At 48.4% G+C, this 27,937-nt stretch overlaps 1 protein-coding gene across 1 annotated transcript in view; it reads right to left on the bottom strand.

Annotated features, from left to right (window-relative positions):
* Positions 1 to 27,937, bottom strand: part of fbn2b (fibrillin 2b) — a 73,281-nt gene that overhangs the window by 3,357 nt on the left and 41,987 nt on the right. The window contains exons 19-60 of the mRNA XM_061238308.1: positions 27,575 to 27,694; positions 26,094 to 26,231; positions 25,826 to 25,876; positions 25,357 to 25,482; positions 23,265 to 23,492; positions 22,758 to 22,883; positions 21,947 to 22,075; positions 21,410 to 21,535; positions 20,796 to 20,921; positions 20,149 to 20,271; positions 19,922 to 20,047; positions 19,030 to 19,155; positions 18,358 to 18,480; positions 17,895 to 18,017; positions 17,655 to 17,780; positions 16,919 to 17,041; positions 16,546 to 16,668; positions 15,915 to 16,076; positions 15,328 to 15,396; positions 14,813 to 14,938; positions 14,300 to 14,425; positions 13,391 to 13,540; positions 13,173 to 13,244; positions 12,501 to 12,626; positions 11,836 to 11,961; positions 11,191 to 11,316; positions 10,689 to 10,805; positions 9,870 to 9,998; positions 9,499 to 9,618; positions 8,624 to 8,749; positions 7,700 to 7,852; positions 7,065 to 7,130; positions 6,612 to 6,737; positions 5,922 to 6,041; positions 5,452 to 5,574; positions 4,701 to 4,832; positions 4,009 to 4,134; positions 3,037 to 3,243; positions 2,274 to 2,399; positions 1,822 to 1,944; positions 1,127 to 1,243; positions 447 to 575 (exon numbers count right to left, since the gene is read on the bottom strand). Coding sequence (XP_061094292.1) covers positions 447 to 575; positions 1,127 to 1,243; positions 1,822 to 1,944; positions 2,274 to 2,399; positions 3,037 to 3,243; positions 4,009 to 4,134; positions 4,701 to 4,832; positions 5,452 to 5,574; positions 5,922 to 6,041; positions 6,612 to 6,737; positions 7,065 to 7,130; positions 7,700 to 7,852; positions 8,624 to 8,749; positions 9,499 to 9,618; positions 9,870 to 9,998; positions 10,689 to 10,805; positions 11,191 to 11,316; positions 11,836 to 11,961; positions 12,501 to 12,626; positions 13,173 to 13,244; positions 13,391 to 13,540; positions 14,300 to 14,425; positions 14,813 to 14,938; positions 15,328 to 15,396; positions 15,915 to 16,076; positions 16,546 to 16,668; positions 16,919 to 17,041; positions 17,655 to 17,780; positions 17,895 to 18,017; positions 18,358 to 18,480; positions 19,030 to 19,155; positions 19,922 to 20,047; positions 20,149 to 20,271; positions 20,796 to 20,921; positions 21,410 to 21,535; positions 21,947 to 22,075; positions 22,758 to 22,883; positions 23,265 to 23,492; positions 25,357 to 25,482; positions 25,826 to 25,876; positions 26,094 to 26,231; positions 27,575 to 27,694 — 5,286 coding nt within the window. The remainder of the gene's footprint in view (positions 1 to 446; positions 576 to 1,126; positions 1,244 to 1,821; positions 1,945 to 2,273; positions 2,400 to 3,036; positions 3,244 to 4,008; positions 4,135 to 4,700; positions 4,833 to 5,451; positions 5,575 to 5,921; positions 6,042 to 6,611; positions 6,738 to 7,064; positions 7,131 to 7,699; positions 7,853 to 8,623; positions 8,750 to 9,498; positions 9,619 to 9,869; positions 9,999 to 10,688; positions 10,806 to 11,190; positions 11,317 to 11,835; positions 11,962 to 12,500; positions 12,627 to 13,172; positions 13,245 to 13,390; positions 13,541 to 14,299; positions 14,426 to 14,812; positions 14,939 to 15,327; positions 15,397 to 15,914; positions 16,077 to 16,545; positions 16,669 to 16,918; positions 17,042 to 17,654; positions 17,781 to 17,894; positions 18,018 to 18,357; positions 18,481 to 19,029; positions 19,156 to 19,921; positions 20,048 to 20,148; positions 20,272 to 20,795; positions 20,922 to 21,409; positions 21,536 to 21,946; positions 22,076 to 22,757; positions 22,884 to 23,264; positions 23,493 to 25,356; positions 25,483 to 25,825; positions 25,877 to 26,093; positions 26,232 to 27,574; positions 27,695 to 27,937) is intronic.

The following is a 27,937-nucleotide window of genomic DNA, read 5'->3' as shown; positions in this document are numbered from 1 at the left end:
AGTACATGTAATTTGATGCCAATAGAGTACTTAGAAAATGAAGCTGAACTGTGAGCGAGTGAGAGAGGAAGAGAGAGGGACAGAGAGAGGAGGCATAATAGAGATGGCTTTCCCAGCAGACCTGTGAATTATAGATCCCTTCATTATATCTGATGGTGGGTGACTGAGTGACTTATCACAACTGTGAAAGAGGTGGTGGAGTGACTGAGTGACTCGTCATGTATGTGAAAGTGATAGACATGGGTAAAATACGTAATTGTTGTGGATACAAATATTGAGGTGACTGAGTGACTCATCATGTCCGTGCGAGACTGCAGGGTGACTGAGTGACTCATCATGTCTGTGAGAGACTGCAGGGTGACAGAGTGACTCATGTCTGTGAGAGACTGCAGGGTGACTGAGTGGCTTGTGTCTGAGAGTGACCGCAGGGTGACTGAGTGACTCACCCTCGCACTCCACCCCTGTGGTGTCCAGGTTGAAGCCCTTCTCGCACTCGCAGTTGAAGCTGCCGGGGGTGTTGAGGCAGGAGGCTCTGGAGCCGCACAGGGTGGGCTGGCTTTGGCACTCGTTATTGTCTGTGGGACAGACACGGGCGTGAGCCAGAGCACAGCCCCATTCAGACTGACAGGAGCAGACTGTAGCTACGCACACACACACACACACACACAGACACACACACACACACACACACACACACATATGCATACACACACACATACAGTACAGACTCATGCAGGTTAGGGTTAGGATTAGGGTCAGGATTAGGGTTAGGGTTAGGACTAGGGTTAGGTTAGTAAATAATCTTTCTTTCCCAAGTTTGCACTGGCCATTCAGAGTACTGGAACCTTTAAGTGGGAACAATTTAGTCCCTTGTGTGTTGGGAGTTTTAACTAGGGTTAGGATAAGAATTAGGGTAAGGGTAAACGTTAGGGTCTGCTAAATGCCTGTAATATAGTGTAATGCCTCACACAGACACACATACAGACAAAAAGACAGACAGGGTCACATACCCCAAAATTTATCTTGGTCTTTCTCTCTCCCTCACACACACTCACACACACACACACACACACACACACACACACACACACCCCCTTCCGTGCCAGGCTGGCGTGCCGTCACTCACCGATGCAGGCGGTCTGGTGCTGGGTGAAGCCCGAGGGACACTTGCAGGTGAAGCCGCCGATGGTGTTGACACACAGGAACTGGCAGTTGTGCTGCTTGGTGGAGCACTCGTCCAGGTCTGCGTGACAGGGGTGGACGACAGGTGTCACAGAGGAGAGAAAACACGTCGCTACGCGTCTATTCACCGGTCACACACCGCCCCGCTCATCTTCGGCTTAAACTTCCAAGGGCTTTCTGTCGCAATGAGCATGGCAAAGAGGAGCTCTCTTCAAAGTTAAAATATAATACTGCATATGTCATGTATGTAAAACTTGCAAATATAATAATTCACATTGTATGCCACAATATGTAGGTTCTCTTTCAAAATACAGGAAGAGACAGCTGGAGAACAGAGTTCCTCACCTTATAGCTCTGAACCAGTCTGAGCCAGTCAGAGCCAGAGAGAATCAGTTAGAGCCAGAAAGAGCCAGATAGAGCCAGATAGAGCCAGATAGAGCCAGATAGAGCCAGATAGAGCCAGATAGAGCCAGTTAAGAGCCAGCCAGAGCTAGCCAGAGCCAGATAGAGCCAGATAGAGCCAGATAGAGCCAGACAGGGCCAGATAGAGCCAGATAGAGCCAGATAGAGCCAGACACAGAACCAGTCAGAGCTAGTCAGAACCAGTCAGAAGCAGGCCCAGCTGGTCAGGGTGCTCACCTTTGCAGGTCTTGCCGTCTGGCTGCAGGATGTAGCCTCTGGGGCAGGAGCACAGGTAGCTGCCCTCTGTGTTCTTGCACAGGAAGTTGCAGGGCTTGGGAGACTGGGCGCACTCGTCCATGTCTAACACGACAGGAACAGGAAACAATGAGGAGCTGGCAAACACGGGGCTCTTCCTGTGATTTCAGCAAAACTACTCAGCGGATTCCAGGTTCTATGGTCTGTGGTGGTGATTCAAGACTGGTTTACAGTCGCAGGTCCAGACATGGTATTTGGATGGGGTTACTGAGCAGAACGACTTCATGAAGGTGTACTTTCATATTTGATCGAGGATAAATACATTGGAATAAATGCTGTGTATGTGTGACAGTGCAAGTGTTTGAATGTGTGTGTGTGTGTGTGTGTGTGTGTGTGTGCGCGCATGTGTGTGTGTGTGCCAACACAAGACGTACCAACGCAGGATGTTCTGGTGAAGTCCGTGGTGTAGCCGGTGTTACAGTGGCAGCGGAACGACCCAATGCTGTTGACACACTGGCCATTCTTACAAAGGTTGGGCATCACCTGACACTCGTTGATATCTGGGAGGAAACCAATGAAACCATTTACCCAAAACACTCAAAACAACGGCTGCACACAAACCAAAAAGGCAACACAATTTAAACTGTGGCTTACACCTGGACATAACTGTCATGACATTCTAAATCGAGCTCATGTCTGAAGATGCGTAAGCGCTAAATTGCTTTCTTTACACCTAATTCCAGCTCACCGAAAACAAATCTCTAATGCTAGTCTCTAATGCGTATACAGACACACATCTGCTGAAGCTCATTTGAAGTTAGGATATAACGAACGCTACACCACAGGACAATGCTATTTCTGCCTACAGGAGGGCGATGCACTGCAAAAACCAAAAAATAATTACATCTCCGCAAGCAGTGTTATGTTTAGAATTAATTCATTTTATTTGCTTTATTTTATAATAACTTTTCCAATGAGGTGAGAGTTTTACTCAAAACTTGTCAAGGAGGTAAGAAAAGGAAACGGTAACTAAAAATACGCTAATAGTTTTTACTTGAGAGAAAAAATATGATTTTAAGTCTCATTATCAGCCTAAAACTCTTGTTAAGACAGATGATTATAATTTCTTTGCAGTGTGAATAGCGCTATGCTAAATGCTACTTTCCATCCCTTCGCGGGGCCCGGGGCCTCTCTTACCCCTGCCGTCGGTGGTGTAGCCGGGCCCCAGGGGGCACATCCTCTTGTACTGCACGGTGCCGGGCAGGGGGCAGAGCTCACAGTGCGGGCCCCAGCCTCGCCCGCCGTTACAGCAGCACTCGGACTTGGTGACGCTGTTGCGGTTGGTGGAGGACTGCTGGCACATGGTCTGCAGCACCTCCGTGAAGCAGAAGCCCTGTCTGTTGTCTGCGGATGAGGGACAGAGTCAGGTCAGGGGTTTTTATGCACTAGTGAGGACCTATGTACTAGTGAGGACCAGGATGGACTTTGTGTGATTTATTTCTTGCGTGAAACTGAAACACCCTGCTGCAGGTGTCTCAAATAAAGCTACAGTATATTAAATTGCATTATGTATGTATGTGGGTTCTAAGTCCTTGTGTGTACACGTGTGCATTTGAGCACGTATGCCGTGTGTGTACATTCCTATGTTGTGTGTGTACATACTTATTCTGTGTGTTTGTGTGTGAGTACATGTTTATGCCGTGTGTGTACATGACTACGCTGTGTGCGTGTGCATATGCTTGTGTGTGTGTATGTGTATATATGTGTGTGTGTGAGCGTGCATGTGTGTGTATATGTGCATATGCTTGTGTGTGTGTGTGTGTGTGAGCATACGAGCGTGTGTATGTGTGTGTGTGCGTGTGTGCGTGTGTATGTGTGTGTTTATTTGTGTGTATGTGTATGTGTGTGTGTATGTATGTGTATGTGCATGTGTGTGTGTGTGCGTGTGTGTGTGTGTGTTTATTTGTGTGTATGTGTATGTGTGTGTGTATGTGTGTGTGTGAGCGCGTGTGTGTGTATGTGTGTGTGTATGTGAGCGTGTATGTGTGTGTATATGTATGTGTGTGTGTGTGAGCGTGTGTGAGCGTGTGTGTGTGTGTATATGTGTGTGTGTGTGTGTGTGTATTTATTCTCTTCAGAGGTGTCGTGTCCAGTGTCTCTCTCACTCACCGATGCACTCGGTGCCGGTGGAGCTGGCCTGGAAGCCCTCGTTGCACTCGCAGCGGTAGCTGCCCACCATGTTGACGCAGCGCCCGTTCTTGCAGATGCCAGGCTTGCTGCGACACTCGTTAAGGTCTGCCAGGGGGAGGGTGAGAGGGTCAGGTGTTTGGGAGTTAAGTAGGGCAGCACAGCCCCACGCCGGGCCCGGCCACAACACACAGCAAGGGCAGGCTGACCCCCACATTCTAACGGAGCTACCACATCGTCTAAACTTAGCCACATGCTGCAAGCGGGGTAACTGAAATGTGTCTTAAAAAGACCTTCCCTTACTGAAATGGGAACATACTGAAATTATTGCTCCACAGTATATGGGAAAATACAACAGTACAACAGTATTGGTGTTTTCAGATATTTTTCAGCAATACATCACACTGCTCTGATATATATTCGTCATGTGAAGTCTACGTACATGTCGATCAAACAAACCGAACCTGGCTACATTTAATTCTAAAAAATCAAATGAACCAATAATCAGTAATAACAGATGAGAGCCCATTAGCTCTTCGGAGTGCTCCAGAAGGACTGAAGAACCACACACGCGTTAGCTGATCTAAAGCACCGTGTCGGGATCGAGAGAGACTGGAGCGAGTCCCGCGCTGCTGCAGCAGGTGCCCACAGCGCCCCCTGGTGGCCCCACTCACCCATGCAGCCCTCTCCGTCGGGCCTCCTCTGCATGCCCGGGGGGCAGATGCACATGAAGGTGCCGATCAGGTTCTTGCAGGTCATGCCCTTGGACTCGCAGTCGTCCAGCCCGTCTGAACACTCGTCCTGGTCTGGAGGGGGGGGGAGAGGGGGGGGGACACGCCGTGAGTAAGGGGTTGGGGGTACGTACCTGAGAGTGTATTTCATATAGAGACAGCGACGCCAATAGAGACCCATGGGGAAAATTCTGCCACTCAGGGCACCAGGAATTTTGTATCCTTGGTGATATTGACAGTGGAAAACGCTTGCTCAGTTGCCAAACGAGGGTGCCAATATTTTACGTCAGAGGTATTGTCTGGGAAATAAAAACATCTTTATCATTGTTTGTGTGCGAGGGGAAAAAATTGGACCTCGGAACAAATAATGAGGTATTGCTTCATGTGAATTGCCGAAAGGAAAGCTCGAAAGCTGGCCACTTGGTACATAGGACACAAGTACCTGGGAACATGAAAAAGGACAGCACTCAAAAAAAAAAACCCTTCCCTTTTTCACCATAGTCCTACAGCAACCAAATAACACCAAATAAAACAAATGCAAAATGTCATTAAATTACTAGGTCATATTTAATTAAAATATTCCCCTTAATAAGTTCTCAAGCAGAGTTTATTTAATCTCTGCTCTGGTCTCCGTTGCCCCTGCCGACAGGGTTGGAGTGACAGCCGTTTCCACGGTGACGAAGGTCCCCCTCACCTCTGCACATCTTGTGATCGTCGCGCAGCACGTAGCCCGACGGACAGGTGCACTCGTACGAGCCGAAGGTGTTGACGCAGCGGAAGGCACAGAGCAGGGGGTTCTGGGCACATTCGTTTACATCTGCGGACAGACAGACAGACAGACAGACAGTCAGACACATGGACAGGCAGGCAGACAGACAGACAGACAGGTATTTTCCAGCTACATGAACAATAAGAGACTGACTAATAAAAATCCAAACAGGGTGTCACATTCAAAATGGCAGATGACATAGCCGAGAGACGTTGTCATTACAGAACGTTATCGTTCATCAATGCGGACGCTCATATTGTTATTGTTATAGCTCTATCGCTATAGTTATACGTAGTCCTTGGTGTGGATGGGGCTTAAAGCTGGTGTAAGAGTAAAACAGAACGACCACAGGAATTAGGTTTTTATGTCAAAGTGTTAATGTGATTCTCACTCACCTTCGCAGGTCATCATGGAGCCGGGCTCGAAGCCCTCCTGGCAGGCGCACTCGAAGCCCCCCACCACGTTGGTGCAGGTCCCGTTACCGCAGGGGTTCCCGATGGAGCACTCGTCCGCGTCTGAGGGGCAGGACCGGGGTTACGGGGGGTTAACAGCCGAATAAAAGAGGTGTTACTAGCCTGAATTCCCTGTACTGCCTTTCCAGGAACTAGGCAAAACACCTTAACCTCCTTAGACCTTGCGTCCTCAAACGAGGACATTCAATGATGGCTTCCCTGTGCTCTATAATACAGTATTTCTCTTACAGATAAATAGAATAAATACAAAATATTTGTACTACAACATGTCATCCAAGACACTTGTATTATGTAAAAAAAATGTTTAATATTTAAGCTTTTTTTTTTTTTCATGGGTCTCAGGAGGTTAAACTGGAATCACAGTAAAACATGTTGACTGCACAAGCCTTTTTGTTTCACTTGAAGTAAAGAAACCTTTATGACAGTGTATGTGTAGGGTATGTGCTGATAGTGTATCTGCATATTTTTTGTGCTATAATGCAACATTATGCAGGAGAAAACTCACTGTGCTGACAGTGTATGTGTAGTGTATGTGCTGATAGTGTATCTGCAGATTTGTAGTGCTATATAATGCAGCGTTATGCAGGAGAATGGCAGTTAGAGACCCCTCACCGACACAGTTGACTCCGGTGTAGTCCAGGTTGTAGCCGAACGGACACTCGCAGCGGAACGAGCCGTCGGTGTTGATGCACATGCCGTTCACACAGATCCCCGGGTTGTCCAGACACTCGTTCATATCTGTGGATGGAGAGAGAGAGAGAGAGAGAGAGGGAGGGAGAGAGGGAGAGGGAGAGGGAGAGGGAGAGAGAGGGTACAGTGAGTTATAGCCAGTGGAGGATATGCAGTTAGGTTTAGTTTGGGCCTTTATGGTTTATTTTAAGTCCCATATTGTGGAAAATGACAGGATTATGAAGGAGTTGAAGGTGCTATAAAAACACTGTGAAAGTATCAAAAAACGCATAGTCCCTAAATCAATCCACACCATCCATATGAAGAAAATGTACATTTAAATGAGCCGTTTAAACTTCGGCTGAAGTCGAGACATCGTTTTAGAGGTTTTCTCACCTTCACGACCCTCCCCTGGGCCCGGCAGAGCCCCGTGACCGTACGGACAGAGGCTCTCGAAGGCAGCTGTGAACACAGGAGAGGAGGGGTTAGGCGAACCCTTCCACTGAATATTTGGACTTTTACCGCTCAACCTCGAGGAGCTCATGAGTGATGAGAGGCACTGTTTACACATTATCACACATTTATAATAGGCGTACTGTTTCTTTACAGACAGTTTGTTCCTATCCCTCAGTTGACTTGTCCTTTCATCTTAGGGTACACTTTATGCTGTGAGCCTCCAGGGATGTGCCATCCAGGGTAGTCACAACACAATGAAAAGGGTACCCCCCCCACCCCCCCATAGCTGAATAAAGCTGTGACAAATCTGTGGCGAACGGGTAGCTTTCGACCAAGAATATGCGTCTTCAATGGTCAGAGACAACAAGGTAACTTGCAAGCCGCAACCCAAAACATTACAACTTGCAGTGTCAATGGCCCTTCTGTTGAGTCCTCCATTTTGTGCTCTCAACCCCCCTCCCTCCAGTCACTCACTCTCCTCCTCCCCCCCCCCTAACCCCATCACTCACTCTCCTCCTCCCCCCTCCCTCCAGTCACTCACTCTCCTTCCCCCCCTAACCCCCCCCATCACTCACTCTCCTCCTCCCCGGGGCACAGTTCACAGGGGTCCCCCCAGCCCTCCCCGGGCATCTTGCTGCAGCAGCACTTGGCCTTGGTGGTGTTGGAGGCTTTGGGGATGGAGCACTTTCCCGCCTCGAAGCGCGTGAAGCAGAAGCTCTCGCGGGTATCTGGAGAGAGAGAGGGAGAAAGGGAGAGAGAGAGAGAATTGTTATTGCCTATCTGTTACGTTTGCATATGTACATGTACCCTTACCATGCCAATAAAGCTCATTTGAATTCAAATTGAGAGAGAAAGAGAGAGAGAGTAGATATACTATATACTACCCATTTTGTATGTTTCTTGTTGCTTTTGAAATATTTACAACATGTACTATGTATTATATCCTGCCAGTAAAGCTCATTGAGTTTAACTGAAATTGATAGGTAGAGAGACAGAGACAGAAAACATCAGACTTAATTACCTTAACAAATTCAAACCAAATATTCCCATTTTTGAAAAATGATCTGATAACGGAAAAATTCCCAATAATTCTAGGAGACGGATGCACAGCACGCCTAGCCAGGCGTTTCGTAGCTGAGTGCCACAGCCAAAGGGCCAAAGGGCCCAAAGGGACAGTGGGAGGGACACTGTCAGCATAATTAAATGCATTACAATTTTTTTTATTTTATTGATGTTTTTATTTTTTTTGTTCTTGTTCCATACCTTAATATTAAGTTCATTAAGGTCACTGCTTTGGCAATAGTGTGATGATTACAGTCATGCCAATAAAGCCTTCTTGAATTGAATTGAATGGAATTGATAGAGAGAGAGAGAGAGAGAGAGAGACAGAGATAGAGAGACACTGCCAGCGAGTGGGGAGCCAGGGCAGCGGGATGGCCGCCCCAGACAGCGGGGGAGGGGGGGTGGAAGGGGGGTTTGGCTGCCCCGGACGGTCTCACCGAAGCAGCGGCGGCCGTTGTCGGACAGGATGAAGCCGGGCTGGCAGATGCACTGGAAGCTGCCCGCCGTGTTGGCGCAGGTGCCGAACTGGCAGAGGTTGGGCTCCACGTCGCACTCGTTGATGTCTGGAGGAGGAGGAGGAGGAGGAGGAGGAGGGGGGGGAACAGGTGTGAGGAGGAGGGGGGGAGGGACAGGTGTGAGGGCGGAGGGGTGGCCGGCGCCCGCCCGAGGGGGCAGGTACGGGCCGGTGAGTCAGGGCTGGCACAGTGAGCACAGATGGGTAGAGGTCTCTATAGCCCCTAATAGAGGCAGGGAGGGGCATCTGCCCGGCTGTATTATCAGGTGGGGGTGTGCTAATTAATCATCCCATCAGCATGTGTATTTATAGATGCTGTTTTTAACTGATTTTAACTGGTCATTGTGTATGTGTGTGAAGTATTGTTTTTGGAGTGTGTTGGTGTGTAAATGGTTTTGTCAAGAGGGTCTTGTTTTTTATGCATGTATTTTTCATCAGTGTGTGTGTGGTATGTGTGCATGCGAGCGTAAATGGTTCTGGGCACAGAAGTTTGGTTTTGTATGTGTGGATGATAATTTCCAGTAGTGTTTTTAGTGCGTGTGTGTCCTGCGTGGCATCTCACCAATGAGTACAGAGGTGTGTGTTTGTGTGTGTGTGAGTGAGTGAGTGTGTGTGTGTGTTGGGGTGGTGTCTCACCAATGCACTGCTAGTTGTGTACAGAGGTGTGTGTGTGTGTGTGTGAGTGAGTGTGTGTGTGTGTTGGGGTGATGTCTCACCGATGCACTGCTAGTTGTGTACAGAGGTGTGTGTGTGTGTGTGAGTGAGTGAGTGTGTGTGTGTGTCGGGGCGGCGTCTCACCAATGCACTGGTCGTTGTGTACAGCGAAGCCAGGAGGACAGATGCAGCGGAAGGACCCGTCCAGGTTCTGACAGGTCCCTGGAGAGCAGGTCCCCGGGAGGCTGATGCACTCGTTAGTGTCTGGAAGAAGAACCAAAAGGTCAATCCAAGCGCCCAAAATGGCTTCCTCTGCAGTCTATGGTTCAAGCCCTTTTTGTCAGGGCAAAAAAGGACAAGCTCAGGCCTGCTCATTGCAGATAGAGGAGAGGAGGAGAGGGGGAGAGAGGGAAAGGGGGAGAGAGGAGGATGAGAGGGGGAAAGGAGGACAGGGGAGAGGGGGAGAGGAGGAGAGGGGGAAAGGAGGACAGGGGGAGAGCGGGGGAGGGCCTTACCGAGGCAGTTCTTCTTGTCAGAGGTGTGCTCGTAGCCCTCGTTACACAGGCACTGGAAGGAGCCCAGGCTGTTGATGCACTGGCCGTGTCTGCACACCTGCCCAACCAGCGCTGAGCACTCGTCCACGTCTGCAACCGCACATCAGAGCGTCATGAGTGTGCACACATACACACACACACACACACACACACACACACACACACACACACATACACACACACACACACACACACACACACATACACACACACACACACACACACACACACACACATACACACACACACACACACACACACACACACACACATACACACACACACACACACACACACACAGACACACACACACACACACACACACACATATACACACACACACATACACACACACACACATATACACACACACACACACACACATATACACACACATACACACACACACACACACATATATACACACACACACACACACACACATATACACACACACACACACATATACACACACATACACACATACACACACACACACACACACACACACACACACATATACAAAATATAATCACTCAACCCACTCAACACAGGTTAGGGTACACCAGGATTTTAAACTTGGCATGTCTTAAACTTAGTTTATTTTAAGTCTCACTTAGACCTACTTAAGTTTTAAGAATTTGTAAGCCTACTTAAATGACAAGTTTAAGTTGAGAATGGTAAAGTTAATGACACCGTATACACAGCTGGTCTGTGCGGGGCTCAGGGTGTGTGTGGCACTGGTCTGTGTGGGGCGCAGGGTGTGTGTGGCGCTCGTACCCATGCAGTCGTTGTTGTGTGTGAGCTGGAAGCCAGGGAAACACAGGCAGTTGTAGGAGCCCACCGTGTTCTTACAGGTGCCGTTCCCGCACGGCTGCCGGTCGCACTCGTCAATGTCTGGGAAACAGGAAGAGGCAGAGGTCAACAGGATGTGACATCACAGTCATTTATTTTATTCATTTAACCTTTATTTATGGCCCTGATTTATACAGGGTAGGTCAGTCGAGCATGCAGGCTCTTTCGAGCATCATTAATAATTCGTTTTCATGCTGTAGCCAGCATATTACAAGATCATTCGCATATTTCTCCTGTATGCTGCCCTTCTTGTACGAGTGTAAAACATTTTCCATCTTTGTATCTAGTTTGTTTTACGTTAACATGCCGTCGTGTTGCAAAACAAAAGCCCAATACATACATTCAACATATACACACATTATTATTATTATCATCAATAGAAAACGTAATAACTGCATGGTGAAGATGGTAGGGCGCAGTGGCTCACCCATGCACATGGTCTGGTCGGCCGTGGCCTTGAAGCCGTTGTGGCAGATGCAGCGGAAGCTGCCCTGCGTGTCGATGCACTCCCCGTGACTGCACACGTTGGGGATCTCCTGGCACTCGTTCCGGTCTGCAGAGAGACGGGGGGGGGGGGGGGGGGTCAGTACACCTGAGGGCCGGCAGGAGGGCCTCAGAAAGGGGTGGCCCTTTTTCCTTTACCGTACCAGTATTTTGGACGTTAAATCCCATTTACTTACAGTGTATATATAGCGTAGTACACAGTAGTGCAAAGCTTTTTAGATTTTAAAATTTGTTCTTCCTAACAATTTGATTTTCTACCAGACAACCGTTGGTTTCCATTATTTTCCGTGCGGTATGGAATAATTTGCAGATACTTAAAAGTTGCTTGAGATTATCATGGAAATAATGTCTTCATTTTTTTTTGTCATTATAACTTTATCATTAGATAATAACGCCTTTAAAAGTGTGGGCTGGTATAAAAACTAGCTTGGCTGGTAGGCGAGGAGGGAAGTTGTTTCTAAATGACGGAATTACTTTGTTAGGGAACAACATCAATCCTCAGTGTGAAGAGTGTAGGATGGGCGTAAGACCTGCCCGGTTCCCCTGGGAGAGAGGGACACACACTCACCCACGCAGGCGCCGCTGGGGGAGAGCTTGAACCCGGGCGAACACTCGCAGCGGTAGCTGCCGGGGATGTTTATACAGTTGGCGTTCCGCTGGCACAGGTTGTCCCCGCTGTTGCACTCGTCGATGTCTGGAGAACGGAGCAACAGGCGCAATCAGTCAAACGGCCTATAAACATCTCACGAAGAGAAACTGTAACTCACTGTAAAAATGAGCTCGGCCGAAGAAAGGCCTGGCTTATTTCCCACCCCCGAGCTGTCTGACACCTTCGCCTCCCACAGAGTCTATGCCCCCCCCCCCCCCCCCCGGTCTTTAGAGAGGAGTATTTCATGAAGAGAAAGACGCCATTAATCCTACTGTTTAGTGGGTGCCCAGAGACACTGAGGGAGAGAGGGGGGGGGGGGGGGGGGGAGAGAGTGTGAGAGAGAGGAGAGAGGGTGTGAGAGAGGGGGAGAGAGAGGAGAGAGGGGGGGGGGGAGAGAAAGGGTGTGAGAGGATAGAGAGAGGGAGAGAGTGAGGAGAGAAAGGGAGAGAAAGGGGAAAGAGAGGGAAAAGGGGAGAGAGAGAAAGAGACAAAGAGAGAAAGAGAGATAGAAAGGGAGAGAGTGTGTGAGAGAGAAAGAGAGAGACAGAGACGGACAGAGAGGTAACAGGAAGTGCTGCTCCCACCTTCGCAGATGAGCAGGATGTTGTTGTAGCTGAAGCCCATGGGACACTCGCAGCGGAAGCTCCCGATCTGGTTGATGCAGACGCCGTTAGCGCAGATGCCCGGGATCTCGCGGCACTCGTCGATATCTGCAGAGAAACGCACGTCAACTCCGAGCCGCACTCTTCACACCGGATTCCTAACCTCCGTTTGCATAGACCAACGTACAAATAGTTTTTTTTTTTTTTACGTGAATTCTAAAGCCAAACAGCTAATAAATATCTCATGTAGGAACCAACGTGAAATGATTCACCCTACAATGTTAGTCCAAGTTTAAAATGGTACTTTATTGAACCCTGTGAGGTCATTTGTCCTCTGCATTTGACCCATCCTGGCTACTTGCAGTTGGCAGTCAAAGTACAGCAACCAGGGACTCCAGTTCTAAGACCAGTGGCCTTGGTCAATAGCAACAGCAGGAATAAATCTAACCCGACATACTGTACATGTCTATCACGTTTTTATACGTGTGTATCATATGCCATGGCCAAGATAACAAGTGAAGTGTCCAATGAGGATTAATAATGACCTAATTTAGTCTACTTAGTGGTAGAAAATGGCATACACTGACAGAATCCCACTTGAAGATGTGCTGTGATGCGATTGGCTGTATGCCCCGCCCCCTCTCGCCAACTCACCAATAGGCTTTCCCGTGTGGATGTCGATGATGAACCCAGGGGCCTGGTTGCCGCACAGACGCTGGTACTCCGCTGTAGGGGTGGGGGGGGGGGGAGGAGAAGAACACGGTGTCCTGAGATTTTTACGCAACACAAACGTCCTCATAGCGCAATACACGTGAATTATGTAGTGTGTACGCGCAGTACGTGCGACAGCAGGCAGGGGGAGCCAGACTCACAGGTGGCAGGGGTGGGGCAGGCCTCGCAGGGCTTGTTCCAGGCCTTGCCCACGTTGTAGGCGCAGCAGCACATCTTCTTGGTCATGTTGAAGGACAGCTCGTTCTCGCAGGTGTCGTTGAAGTTGCGGTAGCACACGCTCTTCCTCATGTCTGTGAGGGGGACAGGACGAGGGAGAGGACGGTTTGAGCGCACGCCGCGGCGGCAGCGGAGGAGTTCTGGTTCTGGTTGCGTCCAGTGATTTTAGAAAGCTACAAATATACGACCTCATAAGATGGGAGTCACGTGTAGATAGGTACACAAATTGGTAAGGACTGTTTTCTCGACCTCAAGTGTGTGGCGGGCGTACTGGTTCAAAATGGCAGCCGTGCATCACCCAGGCGGGTGCTACACATTAGTGGTGGTTGAGGCGAGTTTCCCTCTCATCACAGTAATGTGCTTCGAGCGTCTAGAAAATTGCTATATAAATGCAATGAACTATCTATCTGTCTGTCTATTTATATATCAACACGGGGGCCTCCCTCCATACTGTCAACCAGCAGCAGTGAAGTTCTGAGCTTTGGCTGAGCTGCTTTCCTAATTCCAGCCACTGTCCGTAAAGCCGGGATCGTCAAATGTGGGCTTTGAGGCTGGTTTTCATTCTTCCACTGTAATCAGTACTAACTTAAAACTCAAGACACACTCAGGTAGAAAACAAAACCAGCTGTACAACCGGCCCCGAGGGCTGGATTTGAGTCTATCTCTGCTGCTGTAAAAGCAACAGCGCTTTGTGAACGGATACCAAATAACCACATCGTCATCTGTTTTGTGTGTCTTGAGTAGCCTGAATCATTGCTGGAGCCAGAGATACCAAATCAAGGCCAAATGTCTGCCAGTGCACGATGACCCAGACGATGACTCATAGCACTCACCCATGCAGTTGTTCCCGCCGTTCACCTGCATGTACTCCGGGGGGCAGACGCAGGTGTAGTTGCCCAGCGTGTTGTAGCAGGTGCCGGGGCCGCAGATACCGACGTGGGCTGTGCACTCATCGATATCTACAAAAAAACGGAAATTCACAAATTACAATAAAGAACTGTGCCGAGGTCCAGGAATAGTCATATTAGTGAACAAATACAAGTCATTGTAATGCTTTTCTTATTGTAGCAATGGGCTGTAAAGCCATTTTTTACACACTAGGAAAAAGGGGTTTTTGATTTGTCTTCACAGGGGAAGCCATTTTAGTTCTTTATTGAATCCTCTGTGATAGGTGCCAAAAGGGTGAAAGCTCCAAGATTGAACCATTTCACAGGCCAAAGAAGCCTTGAACTAGATTGGCCCCTCTATGGAGACCCAGAACTCTTCCCTCTGAGAGGGTACGGTTAGAGACTTGATTCGTCTTTATTTTCATGTGCCCGATGGGCACCCTCGCTCCCCTCACTCACCCTCGCAGATGCGGGTGTCCTCGTTCAGGTAGTACCCGGCGGGGCACTCGCACTGGAAGCTGCCGAAAGTGTTGATGCAGTTTCCGCCCTGGCACAGACCCGGCAGCTCCTGGCACTCGTCGATATCTGAACCACAGAGAGGAGAACATCGCCGTTAGCCACGAAACACACCGTGCTGGTCAGAGCCCTTCTCACCAAGAACGATAGCTATAACTATAACTACAAATATATAATTTTAAAAAAGAATCCTAACTCAACAACAATGACAAACGATATCATCGGTATCAGTTTCAGAGCAAATTTTCTCCAGCTGCAGGAATGATAGAAACTCTAACAGCCAATCGTAATTCAACTGAATTTACAAGACTTCACGTTCAAAATGGCTATTTACAGAACATTATCTTTCATTAGTGTAGGCGCTCATATCGTTATAGTTGTAATTCCTGGTGTGGACGGGCCTTAAGGCTAAAACCCCAGCGTTAGTGGGGGGAGAGAACAAGCGCCAGGCAGCCTACCCTCCAGGATGACGGTGATGGGGTTGGGCCTGAACCCTTCTCCTCCGGGACACAGGGTCTTGTACTCAGCTGGAAAAAAGAAGCACTCAGTCAGGAACAAGCAGCACTGAACCACTAGGTCCAAAAACCTATTATTGTATGTCTATTATCTATTATTGTATGTTCTATTATCTATTATTGTTCTACATACTGCCATGCAGTGAGACCGTAATGGATTCCATGTGCTTCACTCTCAGCTCAACACAAAATGTTCTCACCATGTTGCCTGTAGCGTAGCGCCAATATTATAATGCTGACAAAACATTCCAATAGCATTGTGAGAGCATTTTGTGTCAGCTGGATTGTTTACATATTTGTCATCATACTAATCTATAGGTCCTTATCTTCGTGGTCATTCCTTGCACTTGAAACAATACTTTCCTCCTGGGTCTTTCAGAACACTTGTCCCTGGTTATGGGTACGCACTTTGTTGTATGTCGCTCCGGATAAGAGCGTCTGCCAAATGCCTATCATGTAATGTAATGTAGGCAGGGCATATGCTATATCTGCACTGCTGTAGCTGTAGCCAGAGCCTGCGTTGCACTTACTGGAGTTGACCAGCGGGCACAGTTCGCAGGGGTTCCCCCAGGCTCCCCCCAGAGAGCAGCAGCAGGACGCCCGGGTGACCCCGACACCGATCTCCGCGCTGCACGAGATCCCCCCGTCTCCTCGAGCCAGCGTGTCCAGGAAGCAGTTTCCTATCCGGGTGTCTGAGGAGAGAGCGAGAGGGAATGAGAGACTGTCCATCCCCGCTGACACCTTCACAACCTGTGGTTGGACGTTTTAAACTTAGTGTTAAGGGGGCGATTCAGGTTCCCTTTGTTTGCCTGTGGCCTTTTTCCATTACCCTTACATGGTCTATCGTCCCCTTAGAATTATACGGTTCTATCTGTATATTTAAGACACTAACTAATTCTTTTTTGTCAAATATTTCAGTTAGAACCTTAGAATTCTAAGGTCTCAGTATTGTAGGGGTCCATTTTGTTCTCCGAGGTACAATCTCTGTGTTCACACGCTGGGTCATATTTGTACCTTAGGATACGCATCTGAAATGGCAAAGGGTATAACGGCCGGGTATAATGGCCCCAGTGACAAGCCCTATATGTCCAATTTATGTAAATTTCTTTCTGCTAGTGTGTGAATTAGCGTCGAAAGCCACCACCAGGGCGGCGCCCTTACCCACACAGCCCACGCCGGTGGGGTTGAGCTCGAAGTCTGGGGGGCAGTTGCAGAGGTAACCCCCCGGCATGTTCACACAGTGTCCGTTGATGCAGTTCACCGGATCCGCACATTCGTTCACATCTGTAACGTACAGAACCAGAATGAAGGTGGAGAACGTCTGCTAAGCTTCACAAAAGCTTCACAAATTGAGCGATGGGACTCCACACATCGGAGCTGAAGAGATGACTGGACGCCGGATCCAGGCGTCCCCAGACTTCCCGTGGCGCACCAGGTGCATGATGAGGACCACCTGCCTGTTATTCCCGCACCCTTAATCACTGTCTCCGTGCGAGGCTGAGGGGAGGAGGTCAGAAAGGTGAGTCAGTCTCACCTGTGCAGTTGCCGCCGCTGCGATCCAGCTCGTAGCCGTCGTCGCACACGCAGCGGAACATCCCCGGCAGGTTCTGGCAGGTCCCGAACACGCAGATGTTCTGGAAGTTACACTCGTCGATGTCTGTGGACGGAGCAGAGAGGGTCTCTTGAGTGCTCCAGAGAGGGGGCTTTGCCAGCGTGCTACATTGTGCTACATGCTACAGTACCCCATGCTTCATGCTACATTATTTGTTCTCTCTTTAATGATGTTCTGCACAACCTAACATGTTCTTTATCTACTGTATTTATGTGTCTTATCCTGATTTCCCTGTGACCTTGGTCGTGACCATGGATGTCTTGAAAGGCGCTTTATATATCGTGCTATGTGCTACACCGTGCTATGTGCTACACTGTACTAGGTGCTACATTGTGCTATGTGTTACACCATGCTACACGCTGCATTGTGCTAAGTGCTACATCATGCTATGTACTACACCGTGCTACGCTGTGTTACGTGCTACATCGTGCTATGTGCTGCAGTGTGCTAAGTGCTACATTATGCTATGTGCTACATCGTGCTATGTGCTACATCATGCTATGTGCTACATCATTCTATGTGCTACATCGTGCTATGTGCTACATCATGCTATGTGCTACATCGTGCTATGTGCTGCATTGTGCTACGTGCTACACCGTGCTAGATGCTGCATCGCACTATATGCTACACTGTGATACGTGCTACACCGCGCTCATACCCTGGCAGGCCTTGGTGTCCTCGGTCGGGGTGAAGCCCATCTCACACTCGCAGCGGTATCCGCCCGGCGCGTTCAGGCACTGGCCGTTCTCACACAGGTTCACGTTGTCCGCGCACTCGTCCATGTCTGCAGGGGAGAGACGGGGGAGAGACGCGTGATTGGTTACATTCATCCGTTCATCCCTTGCCGTATCTCGCGGTGTCGTATTTCGCGGCCCTCGGGGGGGGGGCCCCGTCCCACCTGAGCAGCCGAAGCCGTCTCCGTTGAAGCCCTCCTTGCAGGTGCAGCGGTACGAGCCGGGGGTGTTGACGCAGTCGGCGTTGGGGTGGCAGCTGTGCTCCTCCGCCGAGCACTCGTCCAGATCTATGGGGGGGCAAACACAAGAGAGGGGTCACCATGCGGAACAGCTGGCCAGGACATGTAGTGGAGGCAGAAACACTGGGGGGGGGTTCCAAGACCAGGCTTGATACGGTCCTAGTTACTATTTAGCTTTTGGGCAAACTAAGCTGTAGGTAGCGGTACCCTTTAATGGTATGAAAAGTTGAGCATTGCTGGACTGAATGTCCTGTTCGCCTCACTATGTTATGTTATGTCGTGTTATGTTATATCTTCATGCCGCCTAACAAAAATAGCAAAACAAAATATTGGGGCACTATTGCCCACCCCTGGTGGTGCCCTCCGGCCCGGTCCCGGGCGTACTCACCCACACACTTGATGCCGTCGCCCACCCAGCCTTCTCGACAGCGGCACTTGAAGCTCCCGGGAACGTTGACGCAGGCGGCGTGCAGGTCACAGTTGTGCGCCCCGATCTCACACTCGTCCACGTCTGTGGGAAGCCGGGGGACCAGGAACAAAGCCACAGATTAATAACTAAAACAAAACCGTGCATTCAGAACCACAACAGCATCACAGGGAAGCAGGAGGACCAGGCCACAAAGCCACAAATTAAAAAAAAACACTGACCAGAAATTAGCATTCGAGACCACATCTGAACCCTTTATCAAGGTAAACTACAGAATGGACAATGCCTTTAATTTGCTCACATAAGAAAATGGACTGTATAATAATGCTGATTCATGCAGTATTTGGGTTTCAAAAAATAATATAGCTAGCTCTGAGCTGTACACAGTGATAGGATTTACTAATTTCATGTTCAATAGGACGGTTGATTAAAATACTCAAATTTTGATTAGAGGCTTGAGATAAGCTTTCGGTTCCAGGCCACGCTATCCCATGGTGCATCTGGCTGCATGTCCAGAGCACCTGCCCTGTGCTGGCCTCAGACCGCCCTCCCCAAACCCCTCTTGCACCTGCCCCGGGCCCCAGTCCACCCACAGCCCGCCCTCGGCCCGCCCTCCCCATGCCCCTCTCGCACCTGTGCAGCCCGTGGAGCCCTTCTTAACGAAGTAGCCCAGCTGGCAGTGGCAGATGAAGGAGCCCTTGGTGTTCTCACAGTCCCCGTGCAGGCAGATGTTGGGGTTCAGGTCGCACTCGTTCACATCTGGAGAGAGAGAGAGAGAGAGAGAGAGAGAGAGAGGGAGAGGGAGGTGGGGGAGAAAAAAAGGATCACAGCTGAGCCTCCTTAACAGAGGAAAAGAGGGGAGGGGTGTGACACTTTGGAAATGACCTCTAATCCTCTATATTATTGTGCGCCTTTACTAGATCTAGAACAACAACTACTAAAACCAGTGCAGAAACTACCACCACCATGAATGTCAATGCTACTGAGTACGCCAAATACAAAGGATTTACTATTTATATTAATATAAATGTGCATATACTGAATACTAAGGACCTGATTTACTAAGACATTTAACACAATGCAAAACCTTTTGCGAAAACACAACTAATGATTGGTAAAAAACAAATACCATGACCAATCATTCATGTGTCCTAAAGCTCTTTCTGATTCAGGCCCTAAGCATTTAGTATTTATACTAATACACTGTCAATGCACAGTATGTATACTAAATACTTTCTATGAATACTACATACTGTATACTGAATCCTAAGTATTTAGTATTTATACTAATATAAATGCACAGTATGTATACTAAATAGTGCATACTAAATCCTAAGTATTTAGTATTTAACCTAATAGAAATGCACATTATGCATACTAAATACTAAATCCTAAGTATTTAGTATTTATACTAATATAAATGCACAGTATGTATACTAAATTAAGTATTTAGTGTGTATGACTGAAGTAGTAGTATGTTGTATGTATGTATGTATGGAGGGTTTGCTGTGCCACTGAGCCTCACCGATGCAGGTCCTCATGTCCATGGAGGCCATGAAGCCATCGAAGCACAGGCAGCGGTACTCCCCGGGGATGTTGGTGCACTGGCCACCGTCGCAGATATCCGGGGTGTCCTCACACTCGTCGATGTCTGCGGGGAGGGGGAGGGGAGAGGGGGTCAGACGGGAGACGGGGGACGGGGGACGGGGTCTCTCTCTCTCTGTGGGCGGGTGGGGTCGCCCCCTCACTCACCCGCGCAGGTCCGGAGGTCGGGCATCAGCGCGTAGCCTTCGCTGCAGCTGCACTCGTAGCTGCCCTCCGAGTTGGTGCAGTGCGTGTCGCAGCCGCCGTTCATGATGGTGCACTCGTCGATGTCTGCGGGGGACAGAGGTCAGAGCAGGTCACACACACATTCACACACACACGGGCACACACACAGCCAATTCATCTTCCATTTGTAACATTTGTAAATCTTTCCCTAGTGACATTTTTCAGTAATGAGCTTTATTTAATCTGGCTGTTTCTTTGGTTCCCGTTTTATTCTGTTTATTCCTCAATAACCGCAATCAGCAATAACATAAAGCAGTTGATAATATACAATAATAGTGCTACATTCCCCCTGAGGGAATTACAGTAAAAGAGAACAAGGACTACCACAACGAGGACCACAACAGAACTATCATGACTTATCAAGCTTAGTTTCCTCAATAACTTGACTATACATATGGTGGTTGCCCAAGGGCTACTAACACTATGTATATTTTAAAACATCAATATATAATGAAATAAATCAATCTATCAATCAATGAATCCATCACTCAACACATAACAGGCTCAAGAGAAAAGTACCAGGCCCTGAAAATCAATGAAAATCACAGAGGGGACGGAGGAGCACTCACCCACGCAGCCCTGCCGGTCGGGGGTGCCCTGGTAGCCTGTGTCGCAGGTGCACTGGTACGTGCCCACCAGGTTCACGCACTTGCCGTTCCTGCACAGGTTATCGCTCAGCAGGCACTCGTTCACATCTGCCCAGAAACGAGAAACAACGGGGTCAGCCGACACGTCTCCGCACCCTTAGCCTGAGGGGTACGAGGTTCAGAAAACGCCCCGTCCCAACTCTGCTGTTCTCCCGCTCCAAACGCGGCAGCGAAAACTTGACTTCCTCGGTTTTTGAAAACGCTTTTTCGCCTGCCCGTGCGCAGTTAGCGGGAGATGTAACAGGCAATTGGCTCATATTTCTTCTCCAGCAGGGGTCCTCGAGGGCCGGTCTGCGTACTGGGTTTTTGTTCCAACCAATTGCCTTGTTTTTAATTTGCTGACAGCTCTATAAATGACCCTGGTTCTCAAGCCGTGCACTTGAGCAGTAAAAACATTAGGACACACTCGCAGTCTGCGGATGTAGCTGGTACTCATACACATGTCAGATAAGACATGATTGAGCCAATTAAGACCAGAAGTTGGCACAAAATCCGTGTTGTGCACCCCTGTTCCACGGTCTCTGCCTGGGACTCACCCTCGCAGGACGACCCCTCGGGGCTGAGCTGGTGCCCGGGAGGACAGTCGCACTCGTAGCTGCCCTCCGTGTTCAGGCAGGCCCCGCCGCGGCACAGCAGGGGGTCCCGTTCGCACTCGTCGATGTCTGCAGGGCCACAAAACACAGGGGAGGGGGGGTGTGAGAGGGTGTTCGTTCAAACCACAGCATCATAGCAGCAAAGCATTAACCTCCTGTGTTTCAGTTTTTCCACATTTTCTTGACATAATAAAAGCGTCTTGGATGGCAAAAACATGGTGCAGTGAAAATATATTTGTAAATATTGTATTTAATTTTAATTTGACTGTCCTTTGTGTTAAGGGAAATGCTGTATAGAGCTCAGGGAAGCTGAAATGTAATGTTTGAGGACACAGGGTCTCAGGAGGCGTGGGGGTGAGTTTTTGGGGAGAGGACGTCCTGGGGCTTCGCTGATTGGTCCCCAGCTGGGGTCGGCGGGTGGGGGTTGATGTGTGTCTGTGTTGGGGGAGGATTTGGGAGCCGGCAGGCGGGGCGTCTCACCCATGCAGTTCTTCATCATCATGAAGCCACTCTCGTAGCCGTCGAAGCACTCGCACTCGAAGCTGCCGGGCGTGTTCACGCAGGTGCCGTGGCCGCACAGGTCCGGGGAGATCCGGCACTCGTCGATGTCTGCGGCAGGAAGGACACACACACACACACACACACACCAGGAGTGAGACGCACAGGAAAATGTACAACTTTGTCTGAGCTTATGTCTGACCACTGACCACTTTCAGAGACCAAAATGACACCATTTCATGAACAATGGCTGCTTAAACAGCCACACTGATTGGCAGACTAAGTCGTAACTATTCACGCTAGGCACCAAAAGTAATTGGACAGTTGGCTTCTCAGCTGTTTCTGATTAGTCAGATGTGTTCAATCCTGAACCTGAGTGCATGCATAAGAAAGCTTTCAGTATCTAATCTTGATTCGAGGCTTTTGATTGACTTTGGAGTTATTGGGAGTTTGCCAACATGATGACCAGGAGTGGTGCCAATGACAGTTAAGGAAGTTTTTTTGTTTCTCCCTTGTACAGATGGTGTTTACTGATGTCTTAAAAATGGTTTTAGTCTTGTAACAATTTCTCAAGTAGAAAATATTTGCTTGTTTTACAGTAAGTTACTTGGAAGCAAGACAAGTGAATTTCTCTCACGCCATTGGCAAATCTTCAAACTTTCTCACCTCATTGGCAGTTTCTTTTTAAATCTCATCAGCAAAAAAAGTAACAGAAGTAAGATTTTAAGTGTAAATATAAGACTAAAAGTGAGTTATTTCTATTTATTTTTTAGTTTTTTTGCAGTCTGCTCACCTGTGCAGTTCCTCTCCTCCATGGTGAGGGCGAAGCCGCTGCTGCAGCGGCACTTGAAGCTGCCGATGGTGTTCCGGCACGTTCCGTGGGAGCACAGGCCCTGGAACACCTTGCACTCGTTCACGTCTGCGCGGGAGAGAGGAGCGGGGCGAGAGGCGGGGATGGCAGGGTCAGGGCACGTGAGCGGAACCGCACAAGAGTTTTACAGTTTTTATTTAGTAACATCGTATCACTCCACCAACTTATCGTATCATTCGAATACATGTCAGGGAAACATATCAATACAGGGGAATTCCCTCTATATTAAATGTAAGTGTTGTTGCATGTTTTTAATACGTCACAATATATGAAAATGTCACTCAATTGTACATTTGCCCACATACTGTGATGTGCTGCAATGTACAGTATGATTTTTGATGTCTTAGTTCAGATTATACCATTTCCATCAGGGTGTGTAAGTGTAAGTGTACGGACGTATCCTCGTGCGTTGTTTTCACAGCGGGGTACCTTTATAGAAGGGCCTGCCCGTCAGGATGTCTCCCCGGTTGGCGAAGCCGGGCCCCCGGGGGCAGATGGCCTTGTACTCTGCGGAGCCCGGTTTGGGGCACTCCTCGCAGTCGATGCCCCAGGCCGCACCCACGGAGCAACAGCACATGTCCACGCGGTATCGCCCCGGCAACGGCTGCCCGCAGTCGTCCTCGTGCCACTTCATGTAGCACTGCTCGCTACGCACGTCTGCAGGGCGCAGGGGTCAGAGGTCAAAGGTCACACACTTCAGCACATTGACTGTGTCTCAAACTTGCGGACTAGTTTGTGCGTAAATCAAGGGCAGAAGTTAACGGTTAAGTGGGTCCAAAACTCTAGTATAAAAACTGGCAAGTACACAGTAACTTCGTGAGAACACGATACTGTACACAAGTGCGCAATTTCAGACACAGTCCTTGAGTTTTCCAGTACACCATGGGTCAAGTAGCCATTTGAAGAGTATGTTTTTTGGTATTTTGTTTTGAAAGTCTTAGTCAAGTGTTCTTGGAATTCCATTGTGTTCAATCTCCAGTCGTGATGGTTACATCAACATTCAAACATTCAGTAAAGATCCACATATTTGTGATCTTACTCATTAAAGGATTAAATGTGGCTAGGCCTATAGAGTATCTCTTCAACAGGTTGTCCAAAACTTTAAACATAGCTGATTATTAATCACAAAGACTCCTTATCCGTGATTGTTTTATCCAAGATTCTAAGATTAACGTTCCTATTGCCGCCCCAGTAATTTCTAAAATAAATTCTAAACTGTCACTTGTGGTGGTTTAAATTAAATTGGATATGCTCACAGCGGTACCTCACAGCTGTACGTCATGGCAGCCAGACAATAAGTGCACTTAGCCAGCCAGTAATGCACTTCTAACTCCAATTGGTATGCTGTCCACAAGAAATGTATTACAAGATGAAAAACTAGCTTAATAGCTACACAGCACTAGGCATTTGGCAGACACTGGGCCTTGATAAACATTATACTTTAATTTGATGGCTAATCGATGGTTACATTTAGGTCTTTATTGAACTAGCTGCAAAGCAAACTAGTTTGAGAGTTTTGATTACATGAAAACTTACAGACATCTAATAGCTATCTAATATCTTTTTGGCAGATAACATTTGGTAAGTTATCAAAGGTAATTGGTTATGTTTGTTTCTCACAGTGTGCAGTACAGTATCGTTGGAATGTTTCTCTTGGCCATTAATCTATTGAAAATAATTACTGTGCATGACTAAAAACATGGGGGAAGATAGTTAATTATAAAAAGTGCCTCGGTTGTAAATCTTCTAAATTAAAATAATAAATGCACTATGAAAGGTATGACTACTATAAATTGAAATATTAGTTCAATAATTGCTTTGGCAACAAGCCTTAAAACTCCCTAATATCTGATCATTAGCCGCTTGACTAGGTAAGACCAGCCATTTATTTAGCTATGAAAAGAGATCACAGTGACATCATATTTAAGAAACTCTGGGGGCTTTCAGTACCAGGCTTGATAGAGTGATAGATACCATCTATCTTTTAGATGAACTAAGCAGTAGGTACATTTTAGTGGTAGGAAAAGGTGAGCATTGCTGGGCTGAATGGCCCACTCTCGTCACTATGTTATGTTATGTAAGTCTGTCACACTGGATCACATACTGTACCTCTGTCATATTGGGACCAGAATGCTTTTAGGTAAACAGCTTTTAGGCAGTACGTCTAGTTTTGTGGTAGGAAAAAGTGAGCACTGCTGGGCTGAATGGCCTGTTCTCACCATTATGTTATGTTATGTTATGACATGTTATGTCATGTTATGCTATGTCATGTCATGTCATGTCATGTTATGCTATGTTATGTTATGTTATGTTATGTTATGTTATGTTATGTTATGTTATGTTATGTTATGCTATGTCATGTCATGTCATGTCATGTTATGCTATGTTATGTTATGTTATGTCATACTTCATGTCCGTCATTCAGGATCACAAACACACTTCAGGTCTGGCGTTCAGGACGGAAATGACATGGTTGTTTGGGTGCTTTACGGAGCAATCGCCCGGTTCCTCGGCCTCTTACCCACGCAGGTGCGTCCGCTCCCGTCCAGGGTGAGCCCCTCATTGCACTCGCAGCGGAAGGACCCCTGGGTGTTCACGCAGCGCCCGTTGGTGCACACGCCCGGGAACACCTCGCACTCGTTAATATCTGAGGAGGACAGAGAGTCCGTCAGCGCCCGTTACACACGTTAATTCCCCTCAGCAGGAAGGGAACGCTCAGCTCATACTGGGATGCTCACTGCGTAATAATATTTCCGAAAATATTAGCTTGTTTTAAGTTAACTTTTTGCTTGACAAGCGAACTTGTCGTAGCCCATTGGCAAATCTTGAGTAACTGTCTCACCTCATTGGAGATGTATTTGTCTCATTTAGCAAGAAAGTAGTACAAATAGGCTCTTAAGTCTAAGCATAAGACTAAACTAAGATTGACTTATTTTTTAGTTTTTTGCAGTGCACCTTGGGGTAGTTAGTTAGTGTAGTTGTTGTCGTACCTTCACAGTTGACCCCCTTCATCCGAGCGAACCCTCTGGAGCAGGCCGTATCTGTGGAGAGAGTCGACGGTTACACAAACTGTGACAAACAGCATTCTCTCTCAGGGACAGTGGGTGTGGTGCAGACCTGGGTGAGGGGGGTGAGATGGGGTGAGAGGGGTTGTGAGGGGGTGAGAGGGGTGTGAGGGGTGTGAGGGGGGTGAGAGGGGTGAGAGGAGTGTGAGAGAGGGGGTGAGAGAGGGGGTGTGGGGGGGGGGGGGGTACTGACCGATCTCGCAGCGCTCACAGGGGCTCCCCCAGGCCGCCCCGAGCGTGGAGCAGCACTCCGACTTCAGCGTGGCGCCGTTGATGTTCACCTCGCAGCGGCCATCTTGGATGTTCAGCCAGCAGGTGCCCTTCATGCTGTCTGCAGGACGGGAGAGACGGGACAGGGATGAGGGGGGGCTAACGCTATGAGTTAGAGATTTGCCTGAGTCCGAGGTGTGAATGTGAACCCCGGCCTCGGACTCATCCAAAGAATTGCCGCATGAACGCGTTACCAGTCAGCTAAAGACGAAATCGGCCATAGACATGGGGAACAACATTCTTTTGCTCTTTTGCCAAATGAGTTACGCCATCGGGGAGTGTTGTCGTGACAACCTGCTCCGGGCCTTATGGGTGAACTAGCCGAGCTAACCCCTTTACACTGACTGTAACCTTTCCAACCCATTTGTTATAATGGAATTTTTAACACAGTTCTGTTATATCCATCTACTATTACACCTTGCCGGCCAGCGAAGGATGGGCTCCCTCCTCTATAGCCGGGTTCCTCCTGAGATTTATTCCCATTGGGGAGCTTTTTCTCACCAGTGTCTGAGGGTTTTTCTCCCCACTATGGAGTTTTTTTTACCTCACTTGCTATTTTGGGGATTCAGGCCTGGTGCCTTTCCACTGCTCTGTAAAACGTCTTTGTGACAGTCTCTGTAAAAAGTGCTATGCAACCGAACAGAACTGAATGTACACACCAGCCAAGGGGAGTCGTGCCAAGCGTAGGGCCCCATTAATGCAGATGTAATGCACGGAGCAATAAGAACCTCTTCGGCTCAAGCTAGTCCACATGTGGGAACTGGAAACAACTGGCAACGCCCTGGGAGGGAAGCACAATAAACGCAGCTATGTGCGCCGTGCTAGGTGCCTTCTGCGTCAACGCTCGCATTACACGCGCCATTAAGCTTAACGGCCTGCTATTGAATATCCCGTAAGTCTTCTGGGACTGCGATAAAGAAAACACAAGGAGGTCAGAGAGCAACGATCACTTGCCCAAATAACAAGAGCCTCAAAGTACCAAAATGTGGTTTACATTAACGCCGTCGTGTGACAGGTCCTTCAAACTATGCGTTCAAGAGGGACAATTCAATGGAATCCACGATTCCGATGTATGAATGATACATTTTGTTTATCCAATGAGTCATGCACAGACCCTCTCTATTATAGCTGCGCATGAGTGCTCAGCTGAATCTGGAACCGCTTCCAGAACTGTCATCTCCCGTGTTTATTTAAAACGGGACGACCTTCATAAGGACAGTGAGAGCCGCGCAAGAGGTGGTACTTCTCAGAGCCGAGAGCGACAAAAACCTGGCACCGATCCTTCCTTTTACTCACGGTCGTGGTTTGAGTGCAATTAGAGTTGGACAAAGGCCCTTCGCAGGGAAGCCCAGCCGCTCAGTAGGTGCCCTGTCTGAAACAGGCACTTGGACGAACGACTCTTACCCACGCAGATGGTGTTGGTAGAATCCAGCTTGCTGCCATGGGAACACTCGCAGTTGAAGGACCCGGCAATGTTTCGGCACACGCCGTTGACACAGGGGCTGGACTCGCATTCGTCGACGTCTGAAACGCAAGGACACAGACCCGGTATGGGTAAACCAGTTGATTACCATGTAACATGTTCACTAAGAAATAAGCTGAGGTTCGAGTAGTTCGTCGAATGGAAAATAGCTTTGAAAATGTCCCCAGTCTGTGCTCTGTTATAATTGCACCCTCTCCCCGGTCCGCCATTGGTTCCCACACCACCCCATCTTATTCACGATGAAGTTTCTAGGTGCTTAAGCTTCTTGTCGTCCGGTTTTGACA

Source organism: Conger conger, chromosome 4 (assembly GCF_963514075.1).
Source record: "Conger conger chromosome 4, fConCon1.1, whole genome shotgun sequence".
Taxonomy (NCBI): Eukaryota; Metazoa; Chordata; class Actinopteri; order Anguilliformes; family Congridae; genus Conger; species Conger conger.
The sequence above is the reverse complement of the archived record's forward strand: the minus strand, read 5'-3'. Positions and strand labels throughout refer to the sequence as shown.